This window comes from Mastigoproctus giganteus, chromosome 6 (assembly GCF_048544385.1).
Source record: "Mastigoproctus giganteus isolate SK-2022 chromosome 6, ASM4854438v1, whole genome shotgun sequence".
NCBI classification, from domain to species: Eukaryota; Metazoa; Arthropoda; class Arachnida; order Uropygi; family Thelyphonidae; genus Mastigoproctus; species Mastigoproctus giganteus.
Genome location: NC_143580.1, coordinates 141,497,171 through 141,518,993, shown reverse-complemented (window position 1 = coordinate 141,518,993; position 21,823 = coordinate 141,497,171). Strand labels below are relative to the sequence as shown.

The 21,823-nt window shown below is 41.5% G+C and overlaps 1 protein-coding gene across 1 annotated transcript in view; it reads left to right on the top strand.

Moving 5' to 3' along the window:
- Positions 1–11,307: 11,307 nt before the first annotated feature.
- Positions 11,308–21,823, top strand: part of LOC150084625 (cysteine-rich PDZ-binding protein) — a 90,895-nt gene continuing 80,379 nt past the window's right edge. Inside the window, exon 1 of the mRNA XM_090375362.1 lies at positions 11,308–11,527. Within this exon, the coding sequence (XP_090231488.1) occupies positions 11,512–11,527 (16 nt within the window). The 5' untranslated portion in view covers positions 11,308–11,511. The remainder of the gene's footprint in view (positions 11,528–21,823) is intronic.

Below are 21,823 nucleotides of genomic sequence, written 5' to 3'. Positions count from 1 at the left end.
AATAACCTCCTTATCCCTCATAGAAAAATTCCTGTATATCATTGACAAGACACCATGAGCTACTGTTGCAGCCCGTCTGCACTGCTCACAGAACTTCATATCTGCCTGCAGAATTACTCCCAGGTCCTTTTCATTCTGTACCACTGTCAGTGTAGTACCACAAAGTTGATACGTTGTTCTGGGGTTGCTGTTTCCCATATGCAGTACTTTATATTTGTCAATGTTAAATTTCATTTCCCACCTCCAGCCCATCTGCTCCACTTTTCTCGATCCTGTTGCAGAAGCGTACTGTCAATAGTGTCCTTAACAACTCTGCCAACCTTTGTATCGTCTGCAAACTTGGACATTAAGCTTGATATACCATCATCAATAACATTTATAAATACAGAAAACAATAATGAACCCAACACTGAACCTTGAGGGACTCCACTAATAACATTAGTCCCCGATGAGCAGTGTCCATTGATTACCACTCTGTCTTCTCCCCGTCAACCATCCCTTTATCCATAGCAGCAATTTGCCTCCAATGCCACACTGCTCCAATTTTTACAGCACTCTTCCGTGTGCAACAGTATCAAAAGCCTTCCTAAGATCCAAATATATAATATCAAAATTATTCTGTGCATCCAGTTCTTTTGTTACTGCATCATAGTATCCAATCAAATTAGTCAGGCAAGACTTTCCCTTAACAAAACCATGCTGTGTCCGAGCTATAACTGAAGTCTTATCTAGATGATCCCGCAGTGCTTCTTTAACCAGTGCCTCCATTAATTTTCCGGGAACAGAAGTTAAACCCACAGGTCTATAATTACTTGTGTCAGCCTTTGATCCTCTTTTGTGAATTGGGGTCACATTTGCACATCTCCAGTCTATGGATACTTCCCCTGTGTCCAAAGAAGATCTCATAATTACGGCTAAGGTTTTGTTTACTTCCTTTGCTGCCTCCTTTAATATAACTGGATAGATCCCATCCATCCCGGGTGCCTTTTTTATTTTTATCTTCAACATTTTCTCCTCCACTTTCCTCTCAGTTATTACAAAATCATCTAGCTGACTTCCAAAGTTTACTTCACCTCTGGCATTCCCCTTCCGGAATAACTCATGGGTGAATGTAGATGCAACATACTTGTTTAGTTTGTTAGCCAACTGAGCAGGATCCTCCTCTGTTGAACCATCAATATCAAGTGGACCAATCTGATTCATCCCTTTCCTTCTGGAGTTTCCATAGGTAAAGAACTCTTTTCCATTTTTCTTGGCATCCTTTGCCAAGGATTTCTCATAATCTGCCTTTGCCTGCCTAATCTCCATTGTGACTTGGTTACAGCTTATATCTATCATAGGATTCCATGTCAACCATTAATTTATATGTATCCCATGCATTTCTCTTCTCTGCTATATGTCTCATCTTGAAACAGGCCTTGGGTCTGGGAATTTCCATACTATAATAATTAATGATAGACACCAGCCAGGAATTAAACTAAAAATTTACTATACAATGAAATAATATACAATGAAATATGATGCAAATAAAATAAAACACTGATTAAATTATAGTTAAAATATAGTTAAAAACAATAAAATTAATTAAAATAAACTAGGTTAAAAGCGATAAAACAATACAATCTGGAGCTTTCGGAGAACTGCCGTCTCCTTCTTCAGCATACTACCAGTGCTACAACACATCCTTAAGTAGCCGGTCCATGGCACTCATGCACGTGATCATCAGACACATGATCTACATTCTCCATGCGCGTATCGGAAATGGAAGTGGCTCGGGAGCGTGTCAAACAGAAACGGTCATCCCTTCTGAGGACAACTGCCTCAAACAGGGGGTGTAAACGGATCCCCCTGTCCCTATTAATAGTATTGTGACTGGATGAACCGATTCGCAAGCTCTCGAGCCACTTGCGTTCCCAAAATCCATGGGCGCGGTCGGTAATGACCGCGTCTTCAGGGGAGATCCGATGCTGCTTTTCCCAGAAATGCTCTGCCACAGCAGACCTCGCATAGTTAGCAGTCTTGATAGCGGTCGTGTGTTCCCCCAGACGGTCCTTCAGCATACTACCAGTTGTAGCACTGGTAGTATGCTGAAGAAGGAGACGGCAGTTCTCCGAAAGCTCCAGATTGTATTGTTTTATCGCTTTTAACCTAGTTTATTTTAATTAATTTTATTGTTTTTAACTATATTTTAACTATAATTTAATCAGTGTTTTATTTTATTTGCATCATATTTCATTGTATATTATTTCATTGTATAGTAAATTTTTAGTTTAATTCCTGGCTGGTGTCTATCATTAATTATTATAGTATATGTCTCATTAGTTCATCTGACATCCATTTAGGCCTAAACTTTGAACAATATTTCTTAGTTGGTATGTAAAGCCTAGTAGCTTCCAAGATAAGTTCTTTGAATGCTTCCCATTTTGAATTTTCTGTTACTAATATCATCAGTTGGTCCCACTGTATAGAATTTAAATACTGTCTCAGACCATCGTAGTCGCCTATACGAAATGAAAAACCCTTCCCTTTACCCCTGATGGTAGTTACCTCTAAGTAAACCCTACTTCAGCACACTGTGATCACTGCCACTTAGTGGTTCCTGTATCTGCAGATTCTTAATGCATGAAGAATCACGACTGCTAATCAGATCAAGAATAATACTCCCTCTAGTTGCCTCCTGAACATGCTGATGTAGAAAACAATCATCCAATAAATTCACAAAAGCCTTGCTAGTGTGTGAGTGACCAACCCACAAATTCCAGTCAATATCTGGGAAATTAAAATCCCCCATTATAAGACTCTCTGATTAACTGGCCCACTCTATTTTCCTGTACAGTTTCTTATTATACTCATCAGAGTCATGAGGCTTATAGCACACTCCTACTCTCAATTTTGTTATCGCAGTAATTATTAATGCTCACCAAACTGACTTGACACTGCACTGTCCAACGATGTCGACTGGCTTCACTTCCTTGGATCTTATGTATTTCTTAACTAATAGCATAGCCCTTCCTGTCCTGTCTATCCCATCTGTAGACATTGTACTCCCCAAATTCCAGTTCTGTATTATTTATATGTCTGTGACATTACGTCTCTGATGTCCCAACAATATCTGCCTTTGATATTTTGAATAATACCTGAAATTCATCAAATTTAGTTACCAAACTCCTAGCATTGGTGTACACGCAAGTATACATGAACCTGTTCCTATTCTTAGCTACCCTAACACAACCCATGTGTTTACTTGTATCGCAATGACTCCCAGCAGTCTCTGAAAAATCCTGCATCTTATTTTCCAGGCTGCTGCTCATTCCAATAGCAGCAGGGCAAGAATCACTTTCACCTCTGCCAGTGGTTACTGTTAATCTATTAGTCCTTGTGTCCCCCCCCCCCCCAAGCTAGCAGTTTTCCGACACACCTAACACTGCCTCGATGGCATCAGCAAATATTCTTGCATCCTTTCTATTTACGTGTATTCCATCCCTGTAGAAGCCGTCTCTCCTGTTAACAAGTACAGACCAGGCTGAAAAAAATTCGACAAGGCTCTCATCATATACTCCCTCCTATCGTGTCTGGGCCGAACTGCAGACACTTTCAAATTCAACCCTAATTCACGGCTTTTTTTCAACAGTGACCTGTACTTGTTAAGGAATTCTGCCTGTCTCCTACTCTTAATATCATTAGTGCCAACGTGATCAACTAAATCACCTTTTGTGCCCTTAAAATATGATAACCGCTCTTCAACGTCATCAACCTTTGCCCCTGGCAGACATGCCCTGGTCCTGTTCCACCTATCCTTTTTACAAAGCGTGTTCCTCGTTTTCCTGACAATAGAGTCACCAAGAACTAGTTCCTGTGGGACCAGAGCATTCTGCCTTGGGGGTTGCCGCTGTGTTGTGTGATGATCAAGTGCAAGCTCTGGCGTTGATGTGGTCAGCTGAGAGCTTGATGGGCCCTCAATTTAGATCCTTCGAGGGCATCCACCCTGTGAAATTGAATGCCCTCACCCTGAGGGCATCCAATGCTGTGAGAACCCATAGTTAAAGTCACTTTTCTGTACACCAACCCTGAGATACAAAGAGTCACAAGAACAACAACCTACCTTGGGTTAACTGATCGAAGTTCATCTCTCCTTTTAAAGACACGTGTAGCAAATGTATTAAATGCATTAAATGTAACTTGAGATAAAACAAGTAAAGGTCTCTTTTCACTAGTGAAGTATACTGCAGTAAGTTTGAGTTCTTGTCTATAGTCCAAATAGCAGTGACAATCAAATAAGATATGATTCGGATTCTCTTCAGCCCACACAGACAGTGCAGTAGAAGACAATCCTATTTTAAACAGTTTACTATTAATGCTGCCATGATCCGATAGCAGGAATGTGCCGTGCAATCCTGGAGAAAACCATAAAAATTCTTTCTTCTTGAATTCTCTAACTAAAAGTAAAAATTCTCTCGTTACGCTATCAAGATCTGAGGTAGTCCAATCTCTTTGCTATTTTTCAATGTAGATGGAATGCAGTCTTTTCCTTTCAGAAACCAAAGACGCACTCAAATCAAGCTGCACATCTTCCAAGGAAACGGCGTGCTTTCTTCAGATGATAATTCATGTATCTGTATCTGTATTGGATCTAATAATGTAGTAGTTATTGGATCTAATAATGTAGTAGTTTTCCTAATAGAACTTGTAAAGCCACGGATGTAATCCAGTCTGCTCAAGTAGCACAGTGGTATCGTCACCGTTCTCCACACACCGGGTGGAAATGGCCCGGGTTCGAATCCCGTCGATGACGCGAGGAACTTTAATGTATTTTTTCACTCCGTGGCTGAGTTAGTTGGTCTCAGGTGTTGATTCCAAGGTGTTTTCCACAGAAACGGGCGTTTTTCGTCAAACAAAACAGACAAATCGACCATAGAACACATGCAATTAACAGACATAAGACACAGCACGGCAGATGAATTTAATTATTCGGGTGCCCTAAATATAATAGTTATAATAATATTAGATGTAATCCAACATGGTCTAGACATCATCAGGAGGGCAGCACACTGTGCCTGTAACAACTGTTTAATCGCAGCACACTTAGCAGCTCTATAGCTCCAAGCACCAGCAGCATATGTAATAATATAATATACAAAAAGACACAATTGTAATATAGTCTGAGAGAGTGACCTCTCAGACCACACTCCTCTCTCGTTACTAATCGTAATCTTGCTAGAACTGATTTACATTTTTCCTTTATGTACCTTATATGAGGCAGAAAACTTAAGGTGTCATCAAGATAGATGCCTAAATACTTAGTTGTGGAATTATACGTAATGTACTGCCCTCGATACTTGATCAGTGAAGGGCACCCCCTATCTAGTCTTCTTACCCTTCAGCAACATCTGAGATGTTTTAGACGTTGAGAACTTCAGTTTGTGTATTTCAGACAGAGTGGAAAGTTCCTACAGTACGTGATTGACCGTAACTCCGAAAGATGTCCTTGAGATTCACTGCACAAGAAAGGTATGGTCATCAGCATATGCCATCATGGTAATCGCTTCAAAATTTCTGTTAATTCAAGAGTCAAAATTAAGATTCTAACACAGGGGCCCCAATATTTACCCCTGTGGACATCCTCGTAAAACATTCCTGGAGACCTGTAAAAATACACTCTTGACGTTTATGAAACGACGTGAGAAATAGCTTCGCTAAAGATTCAATATCGCTCTTGACACTTCGGCCTCCCGGAACCTCTTCAGGACACTTTGCCATCAAAGGGTGTCCAAGGCCCCTTTGAAGTCCACAAAGAGGTCCAGCAAATATTTAGTTGTAGTCTCCGCCTGTGATGCTAGAAGACTCTGAATGTGAGATTTCGACCGTGTGGTCACGTTCTATGTGCTCTGATTAAAAGTGATTATAGTGCCGATTAATCATGGATTTACCGTTCGCGAAAGATTTGAATTTGAAGAACTAAAGATTCTGGATCACCAGGTGACTTTATGTAAAATTCTGTGTGTATTGAATGAATTTATGTGAGCCTTTAATTCTTATATATGTAGCGCATACTTACGCCAATATGGCCGCCTTCACGATCGCCAATATGGCTACCAACCACGTCGGACACGTTCTTCGTCGCTCCGCCATTTTAGTTACTAATGAGGCTTGGGCAGAGAAGAAAAATGTATGGAATGCATGTAAAGTATCAGGTGATAGAGAAGCCTATGGCAGATATAAATTAGTCTGTAATGAAGTCAAAAAGGAGGTTAGGCAGGCGAAAGCAGATTATGAGAAATCCTTGGCAAAGGATGCAAAGAAAAACAGCAAAAAAAGGCACCTAGGGTGAATGAGATCTATCCAGTTATATTAAAGGAGGCAGCAAAAGAAGTAAGAAAACCCTTAGCCATAATTAGGAGAGCTTCCTTGGACTCAGGGGAGGTCCCCATGGACTGGAGGCGTGCAAATGTACCACCTATTCACAAAGAGGTTTCAAAAGGTGACACTGGTAACTATAGACCTGTTAGTTTAACTTGTGTTCTGAGGAAAATAATGGGATCACTGGTTAAAGTAGCAATGCATGATCATCTAAACAAGACTACCATAATAGTTAAGACACAGCGTGGGTTTGTTAAAGGGAGGTCATGTCCTCCCAATTTGATAGGATAATATGATGTGGTCCCAAAGGTACCGAATGCCAAAAATAATTTTGATATCATATACTTGGATTTCAGGAAAGCATTTGCTACTGTTGCACGTGGAAGAGTTCTGTCCAAATAGGAAAGGCATGGCATTAAGGGTAAGTTGCTACAGGGATGGTTGAGGGAGAGACTACAGAGAGTGGTAATCAGTGGACACTGCTGTTTGTGGACAAATGTTATTAGTGAAGTTCCCTAGGTTTCTGTGTGGGCCCATTGTTGTTTTGTATATTTATCAATGATATTGATGAAAGTATATCAGGTTTAATGTCCAAGTTTGCCGATGATACAAAGGTTGCAGGGTTGTTAACGACAATAAAGACAGTATGCTACTCCAATTGGATCTAGAAAATTTGGGAAGATGGGCTGAGAAGTGGAAACTGAAGTTTAACTTTGACGAATGCAAAGCACTGCATATGGGTAGCAATAACCGAATAGAAACGTATCAAAGTATGTGGTACTACACTCAGGGAAGTGGAAAGTGAAAAAGACCTGGGGGTTTTTGTGCAGCAAAATATGAAGTTCGCTGACCGAGTCGGGCACCAAGGAGCAATTGCCCATATGGTGACTGCTTCCTGGTGGCGAAGAGGCCTGACTAACAATAAGAACATATTACACTTTACTAAAATTCTTGCATTTCACAGTTTTCAGGCACCTTGTAGAGTTTTACCTCAATTACAGAGCACACAGGTGGAGATGATCAGAAACCTAGGGGCCACCATCGACATGAATATACGTATACATATACATAGGTATAGGTATGTTGAGGGTCAGACGGCTCCGGGGATTTCTCCCATCTCCGCGTATGTTCTATGTATCGATTGACAGTACCCTGTCTATGCCAGAGTTTTAAAAATTATGAATGGGTCATGTGGTATGTAGTTTGTTGCGCCCATTGGTCATCTGGCCTGTTGGCCGCCGGGCCTCTAGTGGACCTCGCGTTACCGTACCTAGCGACGGGGATGCCGGCCGGTTGTACCAAGAGACTAATTATAAACTGGCAGTTCCTGCCACTGCATAAACGTACCTAAACATAATTGTTTAGGTACGTTTATGCAGTCACCTTTCATGGCAACGGTCTTACCATCTGGCAGTGGTGTCTTTCAGCAGGATAATGCTCCATGCCACACCGCCCGGATTGTTCGAGACTGGTTTGCGGAACGTGAGGAAGGCTTCCAGGTATTGTCCTGGCCTTCAAAATCCACAGACATCAATCCCATCGAGCATCTGGGGTTTGTGTTGGAATAGCAACTCCGATCTGCGTTGTCTCAACCATGGAACTTACAGGAGTTAAAGGATCTGCTGGTCATGTGTTGGTATCAGATACCACAAGACACATTTAGAAATCTTGTAGCATCCATGCCTCGCCAGATACGAGCTGTTTTGGCTGCACGTGAAGAACCAACATCATATTAGGTTGGTGGTCATAATGTTTGGGCTCATCGGTATATAGGCAAATGTATTTGATCAGTGTATCGTAAAGGGTTGCTGACCTGTCAAGTGTAATTACAATGGAATAAATTGAGAATGCCTTGATATGCAGATTACTTGAAATTAAATGAAATTAAGATTAACTTAAAAATAACATAAAAATGATAAACATAGTAACCAATGCTGTACGTCCTAGGACTTTCCAGCAACAAACAAGGTCTCTGTTATAACAGAGACCTTTCTTATTGCTGTGGCTCCTACGGTTTTGGCTGCCGACCCTCTGGATAAACTTTTGCCAAATAGTTTATCCAGAGTTTTTTGACAAAAGTTTATCAGTTGGATAAACTTTTGTCAGGACTATTCTTGGCTAACCAGCATATGATATGGTCGTGAGACTACAGAAAGATTTTATCTTTATAGCCCGTGCCAGACAAACCTGAGGTTTGCACATAGATGCAAAGCTAACAAAATTATACCGAAAGGGTTTCGGTACAAACAACCGTTTTCTAATGAGCGTATGGGACGTGCCTGTTGGAACTTCGGCTTCAAGACTCTGCGCATATGGATTGGCTGCCTCCATCATGACATACAACGTGCTTCAGCGAGCAAAGCATGCCTACTAGCCGACCTTAAGGCTTTGATTCCCGATCCGGTCTACACCAATGTTATCAATACTTTATGTTACCAGGCCGTCAGAGAATCAGATCGTTATTGTGCCCGACAGAAACGTAAGTTCAATACTTTATTTAATGAATCCCAACAATTTTGTCGCCGGCATAATACCCCTCTCACAAATTGTACAGACTTTGTACTGAACCTAAGCAGCAAGCAGTTATCTGCAGAACAAATAAACTTATTGACCCTTGGCATGACATTTGCCGTTCTTCCAAAGCACCCACCGATCACCGACATCGCCTTGGGTGTGGAAGCGAGCTTATCACGCCTCCCGGAAGATACAGCCAACGCTATCCGGTTGAAGACTGCAGCAGTTCTACACCATGCTCGCCCCGTCTCTTCAAACCTCAACCGTATGCAGATTTCTACCCTCAAGACACTGAAACAGGATTCGTCCATCGTCATCCTACGCGGACAAAGGCCATCGTACGGTTGTAATGAACCACACTGATTACACGAAAGCCTTACTGCTTTTACGAGACACTTCCGTCCACAAACCCTTAGCCGTTAACCCCAACAGAGCTTTGGAACGATGGGAGTCAGAGGTGAATATCCTCATCAACAGCTGGCTGAAACAAGAAAAAATCACACAGTCAACCCGCAATCACCTCCGTGCCTCCGGGTGTCACATTCCACGGTTTTACGGCCTGCCGAAGGTGCACAAAGAAGACACACCACTAAGACCAATTGTATCCTGCTGTGGATCACCGACTTACGAGCTGTCCAAGTTTCTCGAGACTTCTTTCTCCTCTAGTTGGCAAGACCGCCTACACCGTCTCCAACAGTGTTGAGTTCATAGAAAGGATCTACTCTATATCCATCTCACAGGATCAAGTCATGGCTTCGTTCGATGTAATATCACTATTTACCTCTATCCCAGTGGAACATGCCATCTCTTGTGCAAAACAACTCTTGGACAACGATGTAACCCTTAGCGACAGAACTAGGCTGACGCCTGATGACATTTCCGCCGCCCTCAGACTGTGCTTAACAGGGGGTGCAATCATGTTTAACGACTCAATCTACCAGCAGATACATGGCACAGCCATGGGTTCCCCTGTCAGCTCTGTCACAGCAAACATCGTGATGGAGGAGTTAGAGGGACGTGCGTTTACACACGCGCCAAATCACATCGCCTTTTGGTGTCGCTATGTAGACGATGTGTTCGTTGTCATCCCTAGAGACTGAGGTCAACGACTCCTAACCCACCTCAACTCACTATCGCCCTTCGTAAAGTTTACGATTGAGCTGGAGTCGAACAACTCTATACCATACCTAGATACACTTGTCCGGCGCGAAGACACATGCTTGAAGACGACAGTTTATCGCAAACCTATGTGTGCTGGCCAATTTACCAACTTCCGGTCAGCACACACGCGGGGCCACCTCCTCTCCACTGCCCGAACCTTGCTAACTCGCGCCTGGACACACTCCAGCTCCGCAGATGAGAGACGCAAAGAGATCACCAGAGTCAAAGTAGACCTTACGAGGTGTGGCTATCCCATCGACGTCCTTGACAGGTGTGATCTACAGGCACGCCACAACGTGACGACCAACAGCAACGCCAACAGTGACGAGTCATCCACGAGGGCATTTATCCCATACTACCCCAACCTGTCACAACAGATCGGTAGAATCCTAAAATCATATGGGATAAAATGCATCCAACTCCCAGGCAAGAAACTGCGTTCTCTTATCTCCAACGTAAAAACACCGTCCCCACTCTTCTACCGAGCGGTTTGGTCTATCGCATCTCTTGCCGTGACTGTACCAGCTGCTACTTTGGAGAGACTGGACGTCGACTCGAAAAACGTCTCTCAGAACATAAAAGGTCGATCCGTTTGGCAGATGTAGAACACTCAGCTATCGCCGAGCATGTCTGGACAACCCGCCACGACATCGACCCACACCGCGATGTCGTGGTTGTGGACAGGTCCCACCATTACCTAAAGCGCACCTGGTTGGAATCGTTAAATATAAAATGCTCGGATGCCTCTTTGAACAGGAACAGTGGTTGCCAAGTTAACCCCATCACAGAGGCAGTAATTCTATCCATAGACAAACGCTGGCCACGTCACCACCATATGTCACAGCCACAAACATCAACAAACAATTAACCACGCGCCTCACGCACCATCCTGGCAGTGCACATCTCTATTCCAACTGCCATTCATGTATTCAATCTGAAGAAGGCTGCCTCCCAGCCGAAAGCTTATTATTGTAATTATGTTTAGTTTGCTCTGAGAAACAAAATAAATTTTCGTAAACTTTTGTCAAAAAAAGGCTTAAATGAATCGCGTTTTTTATGCTCAATATTAGCTTTCTGATTGTTAATATTTCCTAATTGAAGCTTTGGGGGTCATTGAAATTCTTTAAATTATTTGTATCTGTGTGAATTCAATTACGCCACAACGATAGATGGAGAGTAGCGGCAGCTGGCGGCAAGCTGTTAAAACGCTTCTGTATTCTTAATTAGGCATCTAGTATAGTTATGATCTCTATATAAGTTCCTTTTTTGTACGTTGGCTATTAGTTATTCTTGTTTGAGTAATAGTAACATTAAATGAGATTTACGTTGGTTTTTTGTTTCATTGCGGGTGTTTTAATATTTTATTAGTTAATTCCTATTGCTGAAAAAAAAAAAAATCTAGTTTTGGGTTAAAATAATTTATAACCTAGTAACACGGAACATTACAAATTAATTGTTGGTTCTATTGACAGTATAATTATGGTTTGCGAAAAATGTGCGTAAGTATGTATTATCTAGGAAAGTAACTTGTTATGTATACAGTGTATATACTTCGTGTTGGGGGGGAAAAATTGTTATTAGCTTTTGAGTGCTTGGATTACTGCGCCCGTATGTATAATAACCTTTCAGTTATTAATGTTAAAATGCAGTCGCGATTTCCGAGCCAATCTACATTTTGCATCCCTGTCATTAGTACCTTAGGGGGCTCACATCTGATGAGTATGGGCTTTGCACGGCCATATGTAACAGCTGCAAATGTAGTCACCATATGTATCAGCTGCAGATTTAGACAATAAGCTTGATATGCCTTCATCAATGTCCCAGGGGCTCACATCTGGTGAGTATGGGCTTGGCACACCCAGGGTCCCGAGCTGGATATCATCATTCTTCTCTTTCTTGGTGATCCCTTACTACCCTCAAATGTTTTTTTTTGGTCGGTGCAGCATAAACCTCAGACTTCCTTGCACCATATGGATTATAATAATAATAATATTGTAAACAGTAAGGGGCTCAGAACTAAATCCTGGTTTCCACTAATAATAGTCCAAGGTGACAGTGCCCATCTATAACCTGTCTTCTGCAAATCAGCCATCTCTTTATCAAAAAGCATTAACTTGCTCCTAGCTGACCTGGCTAGCCGGGTGGGTAAAGTGCCTGCCTGGCAACCGAAAGGTCGTGGGTTCGAATCCCTCCTCAGGCTTGGATCAGAGTACTGCAAAAAAACCTTGGGAGGTGCATTATGGCCACAGAAGCTGATGCGCCAACAACTACCAAAAAAAAAAAAAAAAAAAAAAAAAACTTGCTCCTAATGCCACACTGACTGCTTCATATTTGACAGCAGTGCTTTGTGTAGAACAGTATCAAAAGTTTTATTTAAATCAATTTTTCTGCCATGATGCATTGGCAGAATAATGTTCTGGCTTTTTTTGGTAATGTGGGATACTTTTCTCTTAAAGACATTTTTGTCACTCTTCAGAGTCATCTACCCTTTACTTACAGTAAAGGAAGGATGAGTCTGAGGTGCACCATGACTCAATACAATAAGCCCAAATATATCAGCATTAGTTGACTCTATAAAAATCTCAGATTCATTTAATTTGTTTCCAGTACTCCTGGCATTGTTGTATAGACAAAATTAAGTTTTTTCTTTATTGTTCTTGACAACCTTGTTGCATGTGAACATACTCTCCGAGAGGGTGCACTTCTTTAACCCTTCATGCGTGATAATTATTATTTTTCCTGTAGTTCCTAGTGTTGATTACCTGACCTTGTATGGTGAGAATGAATCATTCAGGCTTAGGGGAAGAGCTTTCCTTTCATGAAAGAGGCATTGGAAGCCACTTTATCTATGTAATCTTGATGGAGGCCATTGTAGTGCCTGCCATGGAGTGTCTTCTTCGCCCATCCTTCTGTCTGTGAGTGTGGTCTCCTTGTTGAAGTTGAGCGTTTTTTGTCCATCTTTCTTATGGCTTTGTAGGCTGGTTCTGTGTTTTTCTGGAAGTAATCCCCCAGGTTCTTAATTGCTTCTGTTGTTCAGTGAGAACAGTTAATCCCCCTCCCTCCTTCTTTATGGACTATGGTCAATCTCTCGATGGCGAACTTCGGCCATCATTATCTTGATTGATCTCATAATCTTTTCCAGTTCTTTGTTAGTCCAATCTATGATTCCAAAGGAGTACGTTAGTAGTATTGGAAATGCGTGTTTATGATGTTCCCACCATTCATATTTGATTTTAGCAGGCTTCTCAGTCTCTGACGGTATTTCTCATTCAGGTGAGGCTTGATCTCCATGTGTTTTAACTAGTGGGCCTCCATCATCACTAGCTATTTGCATGTCTCTCCCTCTGTCATGGCTTCAATCTCTTTACTTGTCTTCAGCTGGTAGTTTTGTCCAACTAGATGTTCTTGATGTAATCCATGGGTCTTGCATATACTCCATGGGTCCATATATCTAGGTTAAATTGCAACCTGATGTCAGTGCTTAACTCTGGTGATCTGGAGTAGCTGTTGGAGTTAATTTTGCAGTTTTGCCATAGTTTGATGTCATCCATGTACATCAAGTGAGAGAGAGGGTGTACAGGTTCTTCCTCCCTTCTCTTAGGGTATATCCATACTTACTACTATTGAGCATGGTGGACAGCAGGTTGAGTGTTAGATAGAACCATAGTGAACTCGGGGCATCTTCCTCCCTTCTCTTAGGGTATATCCATACTTACTACTATTGAGCATGGTGGACAGTAGGTTGAGTGTTAGATAGAACCATAGTGAACTCAGGGCATCTCCCTGGAAGATTCCTCTTCTGATGAGTATCGGTCAGGTCATGATGTTCTCAACTGACTTTTGATGGTGGTCCTCAATTTTGCCATGGTTGCTTCTGAAAGGTATGTCAGTGTTGGGTTTACTTTGTAGAGATTCAGTGTCTCTATCAGCCAGCTATGGGCCACAGAGTCAAAGGCCTTGTGGTATTCAGTGTAGGCTGTATACAGGTTACAGTGTTTCTTGTAGTCTTGCTCCATAACTGCAGTGGCAATGGTAAATTTCTCCTTGCATCCTTTGTTCATTTGCTTACATCCCTTTTGCCACTTGTCCATGGTGTTCTGGCTCTCCAAGTGGTCTGATATCTTAGTTATGCAGCTGGTCAGGACCTTGTACATTGTTGGGAAACAAGTGATTGGTCTGTACTTTGTTGGATTTATGGTATCTTTGCCCTTACCCTTCAGGTAGTTGATTCCTTGAGTCAGAGACCCTGAGATTGTGTCAGAGTGCATTATTTGGATGGATTGCTCTGCTATGTACCTGTGCATGCAGCTTAACTTCTTGTACCGGTAGCTGTGGAAGTTATCTATTCCTGGGATTTGCCAGTTATGGGACTTCCTGGTAACTGTTGTACAGCTTTCTACAAATTTACTGCTCCAGAGGTTTCCCAAGAACACTTTGAGTGCTTCTGGTTGAGGTGTCCATTGTCTGTCTTCTCTTGTCCAGTTTTACTGTAGAAGGTGCTCTGATTTTCATCAGTTGTACACGTTGGCACTAATGATATTAAGAGTAGGAGACCGGCAGAATTACTTAACAAGTACAGGTCACTGTTGAAAAAAAGCCGTGAATTAGGGTTGAATTTGAAAGTGTCTGCAGTTCTGCCCAGACACGATAGCAGGGAGTATATGATGCGAGCCTTGTCGATCAATTCGGCCCTGGAAAGATTGTGCAAGGCTCAAGGGGTAGAATTTTTTTCAGCCTGGTCTGTACTTGTTAACAGAAGAACTGATTCTACAGGGATGAGATGCACTTAAATAGAAAGGGTGCAAGAATATTTGCTAATGCTATCGAGGCAGTGTTAGGTGGGTTGGAAAACTGCTAGATTGGGGGGGATACAAGGACTAATAGATTAACAGTAGCCACTGGCAGAGGTGAAAGTGATTCTTGCACTGCTTCTATTGGAATGAGCAGAAGCCTGGAAAACAAGATGCAGGATATTTCAGAGACTGCTGGGAGTCATTGCAGTACAAGTAAACACCTGGGTTGTGTTACGGTAGCTAAGAAAAAGAACAGGTGCATGTATACTTGCATGTACACCAATGCTAGGAGTTTGGTAAATGAATTTGAGGTATTGCTCAAAGCATCAAAGGTGGATATTGTTGGAATATCAGAGACGTGGTGTCACACAGATATAAGGAATGCAGAACTGGAATTTGGGGAGTACAACATCTACAGAAAGGATAGACAGGATAGGAAGGGAGGAGGGGTTGTGCTATTAGTTAAGAAACACACAAAATCCAAGGAAGTGAAGCCAGTCGACATCGCTGGACAGTGCTGTGTCGAGTCAGTTTGGTGTGACATAAGCACTGGGAGATCAAAATTGAGAGTAGGAGTGTGCTTTAGGCCTAATGACCCTGATGAGTATAATAAGAAACTGTACAGGGTGGGCCAGTAAATCAGAGAGTCTTATAATGGGGGATTTTAATTTCCCAGATATTGACTGGAATTTGTGGGTTGGTCACTCACACACACTAGTAAGGCTTTTGTGCATTTATTGGGTGATTGTTTTCTACATCAGCATGTTCAGGAGGCAACTAGAGGGAGTAATACTCTTGATTTGATTATCAGTAGTGATTCTATACAGTGGGACCAACTGATGATGTAACCAACAGCAAATTCAAAATGGGAAGCATTCAAAGAACTTATCTTGGAAGCTACTAGGCTTTACATACCAACTAAGAAATATTGTTCAAGGTTTAGGCCTAAATGGATGTCAAATGACCTAATGAGACATATGGCAGAGAAGAAAAATGCTTGGGATACATATAAATTAAAACGTGACAGAGAAGCCTATGATAGATACAAGTTGATCTGTAACCAAGTTACAAAGGCGGTTAGGCAGGCGAAGGCAGATTACGAGAAATCTTTCGCAAGGGATGCAAAGAAAAACAGCAAAGAGTTCTTTACTTATGTAAACTCTAGAAGGAAGGGGATGAATCAGATTGGTCCACTTGATATCGATGGTTCAACTGTTGATGATCCTGCTCAGGTAGCTAACAAACTAAATGAATATTTTGCATCAACATTCACACATGAGGAGTTATTCAGCGAGGGGAATGCCAGAGGTGTATTCAACTCTGGCATTAAGCTAGATAATCTTGTAATAACTGCGAGTAAAGTGGAGGAGAAGTTGTTGAAGATAAACACAAGAAAGGCACCTGGGGGTGGATGGCATCTATCCAGTTATATTAAAGGAGGCAGCAAAGGAAGTAAGCAAACCCTTAGCCAACGGGAGGTACGCATAGACTGGAGATGTGCAAATGTGACCCCAATTCACAAAGAAGGATCAAAGGCTGACAAGTAATTATAGACCTGTGAGTTTAACTTCTGCTCAAGGAAAATTAATAGAAGCTCTGGTTAAAGAAGCACTGCAGGATCATCTTGACAAGAATTCAGTTATAGCTCAGACACAGCATGGTTTTGTTAAGGGAATGTCTTGCCTGACCAATTTGATTGGATACTATGATGCAGTCACAAAAGAATTGGATGCAGGAAATAACTTTGATATTATATACTTGAATCTTAGAAAGGCTTTTGATACTGTTGCACATGGAAGACTGCTGCACAGATTGGAGCAGTGTGGCATTGGAGGCAAATTGCTGCTATGGATAAAGGGATGGTTGAGGGGTAGAAGACAGAAAGTGGTAATCAATGGACACTGCTCATCGTGGACTAATGTTATTAGTGGAGTCCCTCAGAGTTTAGTGTTGGGTCCATTATTGTTTTCTGTATTTATAAATGATATTGATGATGGTATATCAAGCTTAATGTCCAAGTTTGCAGACGATACAAAGGTTGGCAGGGTTGTTAAGGACACTACGGACAGTATGCTGCTGAAACAGGATCTAGAAAAGTTGAGGAGATGGGCTTGAGAGGTGGCAAATGAAGTTTAACATTGACAAATGTAAAGTACAGTCAGTCCTCGTATAACACGTGTTTACATTACACGAATTCGATCATACACGATTTATAAATAGGGGAACGATATCTTATATAACACGAACCGAATTCACTTATGCACGATTCGCCTTTGTGTTTACAAGAAATGGTAGTCGAACGCAGAATCACCCCAACGGATTATTACTTTATATCAGTGAAGGGGAAACACATTTCACCATAATAACGTAAAAACCACCACAATTCCAGCTATCGGTATATTCGCAAATGCAATTAGATCGAGTTTACTACCAGTTTATAACAAATTCCACTAGCAGAAACTCAACTGGAAATTGTTTTTATTGTTTTATGGTAGTAACCCGTAGAAATGTGCTTTAGTAAAATGTGAGGTGTTAATAGTTTATCTCTGCCTTTACGGTGTTTATTCAGTTGCTACACGTGCGCAGCTTTGTTTATGTGTATCAAGCGTGCCTCCTCATTTTGTAATTGTGCTTTATTCCCTAAAAATGAGTAAAATACTTAAAAGGTGTGAAAAGAAAGCGTCCTGGTGAAGACACCGCAGATTCAGAGAGAAAAAGAAAAAAGAAAAGCAATATTGATAAACAGAGGCGGACTGGGTCAAAAATTCTTACCCAGGAAAATTTATAGTGGCCTCATACTATGGTTATGGCCAAAATCATACCGGCCTCAGGCCCACCGGGGTTTCCCGTTAAGGCTTATGGCCATTCCGCCTGTTGATAGAGAAAAAATATGAAATTGGGAAATGCTTTGAGCGAAATGAAAGACCATGTGATATTGCACGTGCTATAGACCTAAATGAGACAACGCCGAGAATTACAAAGAATGCAGAGAAAATAAACACACTCTCATAGCAGGAACAACTCAAAGTGTAATTAAAAACCATTGGATTAAGACAAAGAATTGGAAGAGATGCAATGGCTGTCAACTGTTTGGATATAAAATCAAACAAAAAACAAGTTTGCTTACTATAGAAGAAAAAGCATTAGCAATATTTTATTACGTAATAGTCATAATAAAATACGTAAGTATTTTATTACAACTATTACGTAATAAAATAATCGTAATAAATTACGTAAAGTATTTTATTACGATTATTTATTGTGTTTGGTAATGTTTTGGTCACAAATGTGTGTTCAATCTTGGGTGGACGGCACCTAACCCTATTTTTCCCATAGGGCCTATTGTTTATATTGCACAATTTTGCATTGCACGAATGTTTCTAGGAACACAACTATCGTGCTATATGAGGACTGACTGTACTACTTATGGGAAACAGCAACCCCAGAGCAAAGTATCAACTCTGTGGTACTACACTGAGAGTGCATTAGCATTAGTAGTGGCATTTGATGCAAGAAAGCAAGCTTATGCAGCATCAGCCAAAAAATAAATAAATAAAAAATAACCACTTCCACTTCACCCCTCTGTTCGTTCGAAATACATGTCCAGCTGAGCCTTAAACTTATTCAGGCTATCAACCTCAACGACAAGGGATGGAAGTCTGTTCCACCAACCAACCACCCGCTGGCTAAAGGCAAATTTTCTCACATCTATTCTACATCTGTCTTTCCTCAATTTGAATTTATGCTCTCTCAGGTGATTATTCTGAGCAAGAAGAAGAAGAAGAATCCCATCAGCATTGAGCATGCTTAAACCATTCAAGGCTTTATACACCTCTATCAGATCACCTCGCTGGTGCCTAGTCTCCAGACACTGTAATTTGCGAAACTTAAGTCTTTCTTCGTAAGAGCACCCCTTTGTTCCATTCACCAATCTTGTTGCCCTTCTCTGTACTCGTTCCAGCAGCTCTACATCCTTCTTGAAATGAGGCCTGCAGACCTGTATACAGTACTCTAGGTGTGGCCTGACCATTGCCTTATACAAGGGAATAATCACCTCCTTATCACTGCTAGAAAAATTCCTATATATCATCAACAATACACCATGAGCTACTCTTGCAGCCCGTCTGCACTGCTCAGAAAACTTCATATCTGCCTGCACAACCACCCCCAGGTCCCTTTCATTCTCTACCACTGTCAGTGTAGTACCACAGAGTTGATACGTTGTTCTGGGGTTGCTGTTTCCCATATGTAGTACTTTACATTTGTCAATGTTAAACTTCATTTGCCACCTCTCAGCCCATCTGCTCAACCTTTCCAGATCCTGTTGCAGTAGCATAGTGTCAGTAGTGTCCTTGACAACCCTGCCAACCTTCGTATCGTCTGCAAACGTGGACATTAAGCTTGATATACCATCATCAATATCATTTATAAATACAGAAAACAATAATGGACCCAATACTGAACCCTGAGGGACTCCACTAATAACATTAGTCCACAATGAGCAGTGTCCATTGATTACCACTCTCTGTCTTCTCCCCCTCAACCACCCCTTTATCCATAGCAGCAATTTGCCTCCAATGCCACACTGCTCCAATTTGTGCAGCAGTCTTCCATGTGCAACAGTATCAAAAGCCTTTCTAAGATCCAAGTATATAATATCAAAGTTATTCCCTGCATCCAGTTCTTTTGTGACTGCATCATAGTATCCAATGAAATTGGTCAGGCAAGACTTCCACTTAACAAAACCATGCTGTGTCTGAGCTATAACTGAAGTCTTGTGTAGATGATCCTGCAGTGCTTCTTTAACCAGTGCCTCCATTAATTTTCCGGGAACAGAAGTTAAACTAACAGGTCTGTAATTACTTGTGTCGCCCTTTGATCCTCCTTTGTGAATTGGGGTCACATTTGCACATCTCCAGTCCATGGGTACTTCCCCTGAGTCCAAGGAAGCTCTCATAATTATAGCTAAGGGTTTGCTTACTTCCTTTGCTGCCTTCTTTAATATACCTGGATAGGTCCCATCCACCCCAGCTGCCTTTCTTGTATTTATCTTCAACAATTTCTCCACCACTTTCCTCTCTGTTATTACAAGATTCTCTAGCTTACTGCCAGAGTTGAATACACCTCTGGCATTCCCCTCGCTGAATACACCTCTGGCATTCCTCTCACTGAATAACTCCTCATGTGTGAATGTTGATGCAAAATATTCATTTAGTTTGTTAGCTACCTGAGCAGGATCATCAACAGTTGATCCATCGATATCAAGTGGACCAATCTGATTCATCCCCTTCCTTCTAGAGTTTACATAAGTAAAGAACTCTTTGATGTTTTTCTTTGCATCTCTTGCCAAAGATTTCTCGTAGTCTGCCTTCGCCTGCCTAACCGCTTTTGTAACTTGGTTACAGATCAACTTATATCTATCATAGGCTTCTGTGTCACGTGTTAATTTGTATGTATCCCATGCATTTTTCTTCTCTGCCATATGTCTCATTAGTTCATCTGACATCCACTTAGGCCTAAACCTTGAACAATATTTCTTAGTTGGTATGTAAAGCCTAGTAGCTTCCAAGATAGTTCTTTGAATGCTTCCCATTTTGAATTTGCTGTTGGTTACATCATCAGTTGGTCCCACTGTATAGAATTTAAATACTGTTTCAGACCATTGTAGTCGCCTTTACGAGAGCAATAACCCTTCCCTTTACCCCTAATGGTAGTTACCTCTTTGAGTAAATCCCACTTCAGCACACAGTGATCACTGCCACCTAGTGGGTTATTTACCTGCAGATTCTTAATGCATGAAGAATCAATACTGATAATCAAATCAAGAGTATTACTCCCTCTAGTTGCCTCCCGAACATGCTGATGTAGAAAACAATCATCCAATAAATCCACAAAAGCCTTGCTAGTGTGTGAGTGACCAGCGTCCAAATTCCAGTCAATATCTGGGAAATTAAAATCTCCCATTATAAGACTCTCTGATTTACTGGCGCACTCTATTTCCCTGCACAATTTCTTATTATACTCATCAGAGTCATTAGGCCTATAGCACACTCCTACTCTCAGTTTTGATCTCCCAATGCTTATGTCACCCCAAACTGACTCGACACTGCTCTGTCCAGCAATGTCGACTGGCTGCACTTCCTTGGATTTTATGTATTTCTTAACTAATAGCATAACCATTCCTGTCCTGTCTATCCCATCTGTAGACATTGTACTCCCCAAATTCCAGTTCTGCATTCCTTATATCTGTGTGACACCACATCTCTGAAATCCCCACAATATCTGCCTTTGATGTGTTGAGCAATACCCCAAATTCATCAAATTTATTTACTAAACTCGTAGCATTGGTGTACATGCAAGTATACATGCACCTGTTCTTTTTCTTAGCTACCCTAACACAACCCATGTGTTTACTTGTACCCCAATGATTCCCAGCAGTCTCTGAAATATCCTGCATCTTATTTTCCAGGCTGCGGCTCATTCCAATAGAAGCAGTGCAAGAATCACTTTCACCTCTGCCAGTGGCTACTGTTAATCTATTAATCCTTGTATCCCCCCAATCTAGCAGTTTTCCGACCCACCTAACACTGCCTCGATAGCATCAGCAAACATTCTTGCACCCTTTCTATTTAAGTGTATCCCATCCCTGTAGAAGCAGTCTCTCCTGTTAACAAGTACAGACTAGGCTGAAAAAAATTCTACCCCTTGAGCCTTGCACAATCTTTCCAGGGCCGAATTGATCGACAGGGTTCTCATCATATACTCCCTGCTATCGTGACTGCAGAATTGCAAACACTTTCAAATTCAACCCTAATTCACGGCTTTTTTTCAACAGTGACCTGTACTTGTTAAGTAATTTCGCCGGTCTCCTACTCTTAATATCATTAGTGCCAACGTATACAACTATATCACCTTTTGTGCCCTTAAAAGATGATATCCGCTCTACAACGTCATCAACCTTTGCCCCTGGCAGACATACCCTGGTCCTGTTCCACCTA